The following is a 12,066-nucleotide window of genomic DNA, read 5'->3' as shown; positions in this document are numbered from 1 at the left end:
TAGTTGAGAGTGATACCTATGTCTTGTCGAAGTAATCCTGTAAGTGCATTTCAGTATTGGGACCTCTCACTTTGAGGCTTCCTACCGAGGCATAGGTAATTATCTGATACACTTCCATCAGGACGACATGGCTTGAGCCCAAAAAAGGGATTTTGACGTAGGAAAAATCTATTTTTGGTGAGATAGCCATGTCATCCTGATGCCCCGCCCACCCGTTACGTTGTCCCTCACCGATGCCTCGTCGGATGCCTCTTCTCACACTAGTGGAATGAGTGTATCAGAGATGAACAGTACTATGGAGAGGATATGTAAAAGCTCCTCACCTATCCTTCTCCTTAGATTACCAGACTGGGTTAAATCTGTTTGGGGTGCAGATATCTATGGTTATCTACGGATATGTCCCTGATTATACGCGATATCTTAGGATAGTCATTCCGGGGGTTAGAACCTTGTGATACCTGATGGTACTTCTCTTGTAATATCACTCTTAAAATTATTATAAAGTAGGAAGCTGCCGAATGGAACTTCTATCAGGACGACATGGCTATCTCACCCAAAAATAGATTTTTCCCACATGATGCTGTAAAATTTCTTATTTTCTATATTTCACTGAATAGAAATAATCCTGCTATTACTTTACATTTTCTTCTTAGTAAGACTCATTTCAGTAAAAAGATATTGGTGTTTAGCATTACCCAGTTTGTGTTAACCCATGATGAGCTGGTGGCTGAGCTAGCAAGCAAACGAAGTGCAATGCCGTCCAAAATATGATGAAATGGGTCAGCTGTAACTGAAACCTTACCAACAACATTAAAGAGTTAATAGAATCATATGATATGAAATGCCATCCACAAATGAAAAATGAGATTGCTTAACACCACTTACGATAGCAAGTGGAGGGATATTAGGATCCAGACTACCAAGTTATTCTGCCTTGCAATCAAGTTGTCTAAAATAGTGACTAGGAATGCAGTATTTTATCAACAGAATAATATAAAGTAATTAAAGAAGTTGAGGCTCTGCAAGAGAATCTTGACTGTAATACATAGTGAACATTCAGAACCCGCACCGAAACTAAATGGAGCACTATTACCCTACATCTGTCTAAGGAAGTCAGGTTAGAATTAGCAACCAGTCAGGTAATATCAGAATTATATAATCACTTACAAATGAAGATATGCTGGCCCTCTGAGATTAAACACAGGAATCTAAATACATGGTAGAATAAAACTTTAAAGCATATTATTATCAAAGCTTAGCTGGTTAAGTGTGTATTAGAGAACAGTGCTAGCATGTCATAGTCTTCATCCCCACTATAAACAACTAGTCTTGCTTTCTCTGGATTTCCCCTTGAACTAGAAGTTGGCTCCATTAGCACTCGTCAGCTCTGTAGGAGCCAAATTTTTCTCCTAGAACGAACGGGTAAATCTCTATATCTTTAATGATGATAATAACACTCAAACTGGAAACATGGTTTGTAAGGAATAGAGAGGCAATCGAACTCCTCACAACGGTAATTAAATCGCAGTAATTACTAAGAAATCCAAAGCAAGATCTTAAAATATAATAAAACTTATCACAATCTGGAAGAGGGATACATAGAGTTGTACTGATGGTAACAGAGAAACTGAAATAACAAAGACTGGTGCTTTTCTTCTTGCCATTAACTGCTAGTGTGTCTTATTAGTTTACTAAAAGCATGTCTATTGAAAGGAAAAAATGAGATAATTTTTTATAAATTTTAGGGGTAGATGTTGATAAACCCAGCTTCTGGGGAGGAAGTAATATGAACATCAGGCGAGGCTCAGAAATAATGGCAAGCAAATTATATGTAGATGGCCAAAATATGTTTGCTATCTTGAGAGCATAATTTTGTAGAAGTATTTGCAGTATGTTAAGATGGGATATAAAACAGCTAAAGGCTGAAAAAGTATTTTGATAACATCGACACTGCAACTGTAACATAATTAACACACTATTCAATTTAGATACAGAATCTTTGATTGCAAAGGAAATAATGATGGAACATTTCTTAAAACTGTGTGTGATGGAACCATAAGATATACTGTACAGAATAATTTCACTGTTCTCCTGTAGACTACAAAGAATAAAACTTTTTTTTCTTATTTGGAGAATGATGACTAATTTTCAAGTATGATATAGCCAAACTTCATCAATCAATTACAAGTTTCAATCTTAAGCATTCAGATCCATTTTTACCTTTTACTTTTGTCTTGATTAATCAGTGATTTTTAATGCTAGTTAAGGCATATCTTCTTTCATTCATCATTGTATCTTTTATTTTTTTTTTTCATAAGATATACAGAATAATTCCTTACTAAAGTCTTTCACTGTACTCCTGTAGGCTACAAAGAATAAAACTTCTTTTTTTTTATTTAGCGAATGATGACTAATTTTCAAGTATGATATAGCCAAACTTCATCAATAAATGCAAGTTTCAATCTTAAGCATTCAGATCCATTTTTACCTTTTAGTTTTGTCCTGATTAATCAGTGATTGATAATGCTAGATTTTTTTTTTCATCAGCTGTTTAACCATCACCCTCCATACTGAACATGTGAAGGGGTAAAGCTTATGTTGCACCTCAAGCAGTGCACTATAGCATTACCCAGAAGGACTTTGCAGTGTCCTTTTTAGCCCCTAGCTGTCCTCGCATTTTAACCATCTACTATACCTCCCTTCCCGTTTTTTTTTTTCATCTTGCTGTCCAATCTCTATACCTTTTACTTAATCATCCAGCTATGGAGTTTCTGCCAGTTAAACAAGGGCACTGAATGGTCTCCATAACCCAATGCCAGGCTTTAAGGCCTATATTCATAAATCCCATTAGAGAGGTTTAGTTTAATATTCCATTCCAAATGAAAATAATGCATTTCTTGGCTCCACCTGTGCCGCTCCGTGAAATGCCCCTTTTGCATCATTTCTAAGGTATATAACTACTATGAATTACCAGAGAAAAAAGTTGCATAGGAATGCCAGGGTTGAACCCAGCTCGCTCACCTATATAAGGTGTCGGTATAATACTGGGGCGTGATAAATCACAACCAGAGGTCTCGCGCCATTTAGATATCTCCTCTTCAATATCCCCGTTACAGCGGGGTGCCGTTCAACACCCGCCACTCAATGCTACTACCACCATCTCAACCCACGCCAGCTACGTCACTCCTTTCATAGCATCATCACGTCTGTTTGTTGTGCTTTTTTGGCTGTGTTTTTCGGTGTTTTTCTCCTGCTCTAGTGCGAGATGTCGGATTCCCAAGTTTCCTCATCCAAGTTAAGTACTAGATCTATGAGTTTTGAGCTTTTGGAGGTAGCATTGCCCTTATTTTTACTTTTATTAGATTTTTCGTTTTTTCTCAGTTCCGATGGTTGGCTTGCTACCTCCTTCGCTCGTTCTTAACGCCTTACAATTAGTCTTCTATACTAATTTTTATTCATTTTAAACCTGTTACGCTGGAGCTTTTTACCGATTAACACCTTCTATTCTGATATTATGTTACGTATCATTATGAAGCTTCATCTGTGGTGGATAATGTGGGAGGGTGGGCTGTGGCACCCTAGCAGTACCAGCTGAACTCGGTTGAGTCCCTTGTTAGGCTGGGAGGAACGTAGAGAGTGGAGGTCCCCTCTTTTTTTTTTTTTTTTTTTTTTTTTGATGTCGGCTACCCCCCAAAATTGGGGGAAGTGCCTTGGTATATGTATGTATGTATGTATCATAGCTTTTGAACTTCAGGTTTTGGCTTGCTTGCTACCCTTCGAGGCGTGTACCTGGAAGGTTTTACTACTGCGTTATGGTGTTTTTTATTTAAGTTTTTATTTCATATTACCACCTAGTTAAGATTTGACGCCTTTAGTTCGAGTGGGACTCTCGCTTGGCAGTTTTTATTCTAGTTTTGTTCCTACCAATCGGCATCTACCCGATCTAGAAGTTGTGTTGGCCCCCCTGTCCAGCTCGGTACCTACCCGCGCTGGAGGGCTCGGCTTTGTTATTCATTCTTTCCCTGCCATTCCCCCTGCGTCCCTCTCTTACTACCTTTATTTAGCTTGTGCATGCCTAGTTCTTCGTTACATTATTTTACTTTATTTTTATTATCCGTTTATGATCATTCCATTTTGTTATCACGTGGTTCTGTTTGGACAGGTTGGTACTCCTGTCCTTCCTCCGTCCACACGATCGCCTCGAGCCACCATTGGCCAATTCTCGCTGGCTCCTCCCTCTCCCTCTATTGGTGTATGGCACCTCATACCCTTATCCCCCTTGCTGTCTGATGCCTACGACTTCCTTGCGGCCAGACGTCGTTGCCGTAAACACGTCCTGTCTGAGGCCATTGTCAGACATAAGCCTAATAAGCTCATTAAAGCCCCAATCTGGGGCCCTGACTTATTCCCGGAGGATCTCGTCAATAACGTCCTCAGTGAGGCTGCCAGAGTCAATCAGAGCCTCGAGGTTCGGTGGGGCCTAGTCCCCAAACGCAAGTTTGAGCCTGCCAGCAACCAATCTCGAGGTAGGAAGAGGCTGAGACCTTTCCAATCCTTCCAAAACCGGCAGTCGCAACAACTAGTTCAGACTATCGCGGTAACGCCCTCCACTTCAAAAGGACAACCTCAGCAGCAATATGTGTTGGTTCCTCAGGCCCAGGTAGCAACTACCTCCTATGCTACTTTCCCTGCTTTTAACCCCAACTATGAAACCCAGGGTGCGTTCCAGGGTTACCAACGTGCCAGAGTCTCTGGTGCGAGAGGGACTTTTCGCAAAAGAGGTAGCGGAAGGACTCTTTCTCGAGGCCGAGGAGTTAAATCCGCAGGGAATCATTGAGAACTCTCGGGTAGGAGGAAGACTCTACACCTTTCGAAACCGTTGGACGTTCAGCAATTGGGCTTTCAGCATAATTTCCAAAGGTCTGGGGTGGAGTTGGATAGAAGGGCCCCCTCCACCAACCAGTTTCCATCAACTTCCAACAGAGGAGCTAGTCTTATACGCAAACGATCTATTACAAAAGAATGCAGTCAAAGAGGTAAAACACTTGAAATTTCAAGGTCGCATGTTCAGCGTGCCAAAGAAAGACTCAGACAAGCGAAGAGTAATCTTGGACCTGTCTCATCTGAATTCTTACATTCGATGCGACTAGTTCCACATGCTAACCGTCTCTCAGGTGCGGACCTTACTTCCCCGTGGGGCCGTCACCACCTCTATAGATCTTACAGATCCTTACTATCACGTTCCGATAGCAAGGCATTTTCGTCCGTTTCTAGGCTTCAAACTAGGCAACCAAGCTTATGCATTCAAAGTAATGCCATTCGGACTTAACATAGCACTCAGGATATTCACCAAACTGGCAGAGACGGTAATCCAAGAATTACGAACCCAAGGAATTCAAATAGTAGCTTACCTAGACGACTGGCTCATTTGGTCAAACAGCGTCGAGAACTGCCTCACGGCAACAAACAAAGTGATAAAGTTCCTACAACAGTTGGGGTTCCAGATCAACTTCGAGAAATCTCACCTAGTCCCAAAGACCAAGTTTCAATGGCTGGGATTACAATGAGATCTGCGTTCCCACACGCTACGTCTCCCAACAGCCAAGAGGACAGAAATAGCAAAGAACACAAGACGTTTTCTCAAGGACAAATTGACGTCCAGGAGAAATCAAGAGAGAATCCTGGGTGCCCTCCAGTTTGCCTCGGTAATAGATATAGTACTGAAGGCCAGACTGAAAGATATAAACAGAGTATGGCGCTCCAGGTCAAACGAGAAATATCGAGACAAAAGAGCTCGACTTCCACCAATTCTGAGGAAAAGACTTCAGCCATGGACAAAGGTAAAAAATCTGGCAAAATCCTTTCCTTTACAGTATCCACCTCCAAAACTGGTCATTCACATAGACGCCTCCTTAACAGGCTGGGGGGGATACTCCCAGTACAGGAAAGTCCAAGGACTATGGTCGACAGTATTCCCCCAACTCCATATCAATGTCTTAGAGGCCATGGTGGTATTCCTAACCCTAAAACGACAGGCTCCAGCCAGGAACCATCATATCAGATTGGTTCTAGACAGCGAAGTCAAAGTCCACTGCATAAACAGAGGGGGTTCCAAGTCAAGTCACATCAACCATGTGATGTTAGCAATATTTTCCATGGCAGCATCAAATCAGTGGCATCTGTCAGCAGTCCATCTAGCGGGAGTACGAAATGTAGTGGCGGACTCACTTTCGAGAACGACTCCGCCGGAGTCAGAGTGGTCACTGGACCGGAAATCATTCAAATGGATCCTGTCTCAGGTCCCGGGTCTCCAGATAGACCTGTTTGCAACAGAGTCCAACCAAAAACTAGAGTGCTACGTAGCCCCCAACCTGGACCCTCGGGCTTACGCCACAGACGCAATGTCATTGGACTGGAACACTTGGGAGAGAATTTATTTATTCCCACCAATAAATCTGTTGATAAAAGTGTTAGACAAACTCAGAACTTTCAAGGGCCCGGTTGCTCTAGTGGCCCCCAACTGGCCCAAGAGCAACTGGTTTCCCCTGCTGGTGGAACTGGGTCTCCACCCTCGACAGATACCCAATCCAATACTAACACAAGTAGTACAATTCGCAATGTGTTAGCTTCCTCAAAAATTCAGAGTGCCCTTACTTTATGGACTTCATGAAATTTGCAGCTCAGAGAGGTGCAGATATTGATCCTCAAAATACCCTATTTTTAGAATCGGATAAAAGGGAATCCCCCCTTCGACAGTATGATTTGGCTGTTAAGAAACTTGCAAAGTTTTTAAGGGACTCAAAGGTTGAGATGATGACTATGAATCTGACTGTAACCTTCTTTAGAATTCTATTTGAATCAGGCCTAGCGGCCAGTACTATTACTACAATTAAATCAGCCTTGAAAAAGATTTTCCATATTGGTTTTAATATTGACCTTACAGATTCATACTTCTCATCAATCCTGAGAGCCTGCGCCAGATTGAAACCATCAACTCCCCCTAGCTCAGTTTCCTGGTTTCTGAATGATGTCCTTAAGTTGGCTTCTGATACTCTTAACGAGTCTTGTAATTACATTCCATTATTAAGGAAAACTTTGTTCCTAATGAGCCTAGCTTCTGGCGCCAGAATATTAGAACTTTCAGCCTTGACTAGAGATCCAGGTCATATTGAATTTCTCTCGTCAGGGGAAGTTCTACTTTCCCCTGACAAAAGGCCCTTATTCATTAGAGAAAATGGAGGAACCATCACCCTGAAAGGAATCAGACAGCAGATTCTGTATTTCATTAAACAGGCCAACCCTAAATCATTCCCTCACGTTCATGATATACGAGCCGTAGCTACATCTATTAATTACTTTCACCACATGAACTTTGATTAACTTACAAAATATACAGGCTGGAAGTCTCCAACAATTTTTAAATGCCACTACTTGAAACCTTTGGAAGCCCTAAAATTTGCTACAGTGGCAGCAGGGAATGTGGTTCCTCCTGAAAGTAATGATTCATAATCAGGTCTTGCTCTATCCTACTTCCTTCTACCTGCCTTACTTATTGTCCCTACTTTAGTTTTGGTTTTGTTTTACACCTGAGATGCACCTGTAAGGTGCACTCTTATTTTATCATGTCTGTAAATAGCCTTACTCTCCCACGAGTTGAATTTTGTTTGTATTTACCTTCAGGATCGTAAATTACCATTTGATCTCACAGCTTATTATTGTACATTGCATTTTCCATGTCCTTCCATAGTTTGAAATTTTTTTGCTGTATTTGTTACTTATCTCTCTATCCTTCCTTATAAGGAATGGTTCATTCACTGGGTTTCAGTATCCCTATTTACTTTTGTATTAAACCATGTTTTTTTTTATATTTTGTCTTTAATTTACTTTCCCCTCAGGTGTTAGTTCCAAGTTTTGGGACCATTTCTCTTGTACTATTTCACGTAGCGGCACAGGTGGAGCCCAGAAAAGGGATTTTGATGAAGGAAAAATCTATTTCTGGGCGAGAGACCTGTGCTGCCCAGTGAACCCTCCCTCTACTTCCCTCCCAGAATGGGCCCAAACTTGGGTGCTATGAGGAGTGACGTAGTTGGCGTGGGTTGAGATGGTGGTAGTAGCATTCAGTGGTGGGTGTTGAACGGCACCCCGCTGTAACGGGGATATTGAAGAGGAGATATCTAAATGGCGTGAGACCTCTGGTTGTGATTTATCACGCCCCAGTATTATACCGACACCTTATATAAGTGAGGGAGCTGGGTTCAACCTGGCATTCCTATGTAACTTTTTTCTCTGGTAATTCATAGCAGTTATATACCTTAGAAATGATGCAAAAGGAGCATTTCAATGGGCGGCACAGGTCCCTCGCCCAGAAATAGATTTTTCCTTCGTCAAAATCCCTTTTTATTTCTTGGTTAATAAATTTGAATTATAAGTTTTATTTACTTGGTTTGTGCAATGACACTTGTTTTACCTTATCCTTTTTCTCTACTTTTGTCATGGTATCTCTGAAGAGAAGAGAGCCTCAATTACTTAGCAAACATGATATCCTCAAGATTCTCATTAAAGTGAATAGATAAAAAATGTAATACAACATTAATGCCATGTATATGGATCTTGTTCTAAAAGTTACTGGGTGAAAGATGATTACATGCAAATGTTTGTCGGCAGGATGAAAGCAGGCCTAGGGAGGTTTATGAAATCTTAATTAACCGGTCTGTCAAAGCCTTTGTGATTCCTGCCGTTCCTCTTATCATACCTTCCCTCAGTGACTTGGAGTAGATTTTCACTTGCTGGTCATCCTTCTTCTTTCTTTTAATGTTATTAAAAATATATTCATAGTTCTCCTTTCACCATATATATTTCAACCTTTTGTTTTGTCTTGCTTTTATTGCTGTCACTTTTACAATTACAGCTTCTTATCCTGTATGATGCACTTTTTCCGACATTTACTTATAGATAAGATGTTGCCACTTCAGCTCCTCTCCCATTGTAGCCATTCCTCAGTTAGATGTCATCTTAGTCTTGAGCAGTTTTTCTTAAGAATATCTTCCAGCTTATCAAATGTTTTTATTGTCTTGTATTATTTTTTTTCCTATAACCTTCTCCTTCCTTCCATGCTAGTTTAGGTTGTGAAAGTCTTTTGTCAGACCTAATCTTTTACAGATCTTATTGCAATATTACTTAATACCATGTACAGGTAATATGCTTTAGTAAGGAATTGTAATATGTATACTAAAATAATCATTTTTATCCAAAAAACTCTTAATTTCAGCATCAATAAAGGAAAATGCGTTGGGTTCAAAATTATTCGAAGATAGATATAGTAATGAAAACTGTTAAAGAAACTGTCAAAGAACATCATAATAAAAAATATATATCAGTATTTATAGATATGACAAAATCATCAGTCTGTTCACTACTTTATTGAATCTGAAGTGAAATTTCATACTGAAGTATTATGTCCATTTTGAAGATACTGTATGTGAAGTTATAGATGGAAAAGATAGATGTATGTAGCTGGCTATATTAATATACTGTACAAAAAATACTGTAGATATTTACCCCCTGGTTTTAAAAAGCATACCCTATCTCTTCAAAGTATTATTCAGATTTTAGCTTAAAAGGATAACTTTGGCACCTTTTTTCAAATTAAAAGATATTTCGCATTGGAGGTAGATAAAATTTATGATACAGTGAGGAGTTCCTTGAATTGAGACAAAATAATTTTCAAGTTGATATTTTGACAAGGAGCAAAGGGAGAAAAATAAATACCAGGGCAACTTTTAAAAACTCCTGGGAATATCCCATTTATTATGCTTAAATATCTGTTTCTGATGTGATTGCTGGGCACCTGTATTGTTTATAGGTAACGCGCAATGATGAAGGCAAGGAAGAGGACATGAGAGGAGCATCTTCTGGAGTAGATGTTATAGAAGGAGCACAAGTCAGGGTTTTAGAAGGTCTTGTGGATGAATTATCTGTTCATGACAATAATACTTACAGCTATGATCAAGACTTGGAAAGCCCACAGGGAGCTGTAGGAGGAGTTCAGTTACAAGAGTCTGCTAGGGCCCTTTCGGCATTTAGACGGCCAAGGGACTAAAGCAGTTCTTAGATATCACGTTTTGTAGACTAGACTGTGATATAGTACTATACTGTGTATCTTATATGAAAATTGACTAGTAATAAGCCGAAGGATTGGTGTTTTTTTCTCGGATTTTTTTTTTACATAAAAAGTAATCTTTAAAATTCCTAATTATATACACTGAAAAGCATGCTACATGAATTTCCTTCCTTCCACCTTTTGTCATTTATTTTTTATAAATATAAAACTTCCTTTTTCCAAATGACCTACCAGTATACACGAAGTACATTAAAGTGCACTACTGTAATTGACATTGCTTGATATAATACTGCATAAAAGGGCTACCAACTACCAGATCTAAAATAGCAATAACCATTTTGATGAATGTAGGCTAAGTCAATTTATAAATGAACAGTCTTTAATATTCACAATTAGTATGAGTTGAGCTAGCGCACATCTTATTTCATTTTGAAAAGTAAGAACAAAAGCATAAGATAATATTGTTTTCAAAATATGAGTATTTACATTTTGTTCATTTATACTTGCAGAGTACTATATATTGTAATTTTTTATACTGTGAAACGTTGTCTTCATCATCATAGAATTACTCTACGTAAATTCATATTCCTAGGTAGCAAATTTCAATTAGTAACTAATCTTTACCAAAAATTTCAAGCCCGAACACTATCACTGTGTTAAATATAGATTATTATGGTACCATATTCCATTTCACATTAATTGCTAAACTATCACTGCCTCAGTTACCGGTGCCCGAGATTATCCTATATTTTTTTAAATAGAATATTCTGTTATACTTTTCACCAAGTAGAATATTTGTTATAATGAAAAGATAGAAACAATTGGATAAACTGGAGAGATCCCTTAACTATTAACCTCTTTTAAGGTATTCCAGTAATTTCCAATTGATCCAAGTACTGTAAAAGGCTTATTGCAAAGTATTTCTCTTTAGTGGCAAGGATCCTTAGGAGCAATTACTGTATCTATGACTTCTTTGTCATCTGAAAGCATGATGCATTAAAATTAAACATTGATAATACTTGCAGTGCCAGTGTCACTTCAGATTACATTACTGTATAAGAAAGTTGCAGAGCCATATACAGCCCGTCGTCCTCTTTACTATTAAGCAAAAAATTAAAGAACTATTGGAACATTGGTGTTTCTTAATACTGTACACCATATTTTGTCTTGTGTTACATCATGATGATATTACTAGTATCTATAGTTATTCAAATCTCTGGAAATGCGTTGTGACTTTCGTCTACTTTCTTGTCAAGGAATTAATATTAAAATAACAAGGGCTCTGGTATTTATCTTGCGCTGGGCTGTTAATTCAAATTAGGGCAAAAATATACATAGCTTAGTAGTGAAGACATTTGTGACAGCTCTTCTCCATGTGATCGATAAGCAAAGAGTAATTTTCCCTGTGAGGTTTCTTATTTAGTACAAAAGTGAATGCATAACTCTTATTTTTAGGAATAGAAAGAATATAAAGTAGGGGAAATGGTATTCTGGATTTTAATATTTAAAATGAGTCAGGATGCATAAACTCACTCGCTAGGAAAAGAATTGTTTTGAGTATCATTGATTTGATGAAACCTTATACGTATATACTCGCTAAAGTTTTCTCGTGGAGCAGCTGCTGTTTATTTACCCCTGTTTATTTAAGTCATAATCTTTTTAGGTTGGTATTCCATAACTAGAAATATGGAAGCTCCAGTCACATTCCTGAGTCAAAGAATATTTTTATACATATTATATGCTGCTATTGAATAAATTTACTGATGCTAATGACAATATCTAGAATAATAAGTTATGATAATTTCGATTAGGTACATTACTATTTATAAAAAAAGGAGGAAGGGTGATGGGAAAATATAAATATCTACCGTATATGAGGAGCTAGCACTGTATATCTGGTTCTAAATAAGAGTTCTTTTGAACAAGTTAAGCCTTTTAGTGTGCTA

General features: G+C 38.6%; 1 protein-coding gene across 4 annotated transcripts in view; it reads left to right on the top strand.

The window, feature by feature from the left end:
- LOC137653593 (6-phosphofructo-2-kinase/fructose-2,6-bisphosphatase 1-like) overlaps window positions 1–12,066 on the top strand; it is a 388,947-nt gene that overhangs the window by 362,322 nt on the left and 14,559 nt on the right. For 2 of the 4 annotated variants that reach the window (XM_068387124.1, XM_068387125.1), the window contains exon 11: window positions 9,863–12,066. This exon is cut by the window's right edge and continues 974 nt beyond it. The exons of the other annotated variants lie outside the window; for them this stretch is intronic. In XM_068387124.1, coding sequence (XP_068243225.1) covers window positions 9,863–10,099 — 237 coding nt within the window. In that variant the 3' untranslated portion in view covers window positions 10,100–12,066. The remainder of the gene's footprint in view (window positions 1–9,862) is intronic. 4 annotated transcript variants of the gene reach the window in all.

This window comes from Palaemon carinicauda, chromosome 14, assembly GCF_036898095.1.
Source record: "Palaemon carinicauda isolate YSFRI2023 chromosome 14, ASM3689809v2, whole genome shotgun sequence".
In the NCBI taxonomy this organism is placed as follows: domain Eukaryota; kingdom Metazoa; phylum Arthropoda; class Malacostraca; order Decapoda; family Palaemonidae; genus Palaemon; species Palaemon carinicauda.
This window is presented reverse-complemented; position numbering and strand designations above follow the sequence as displayed.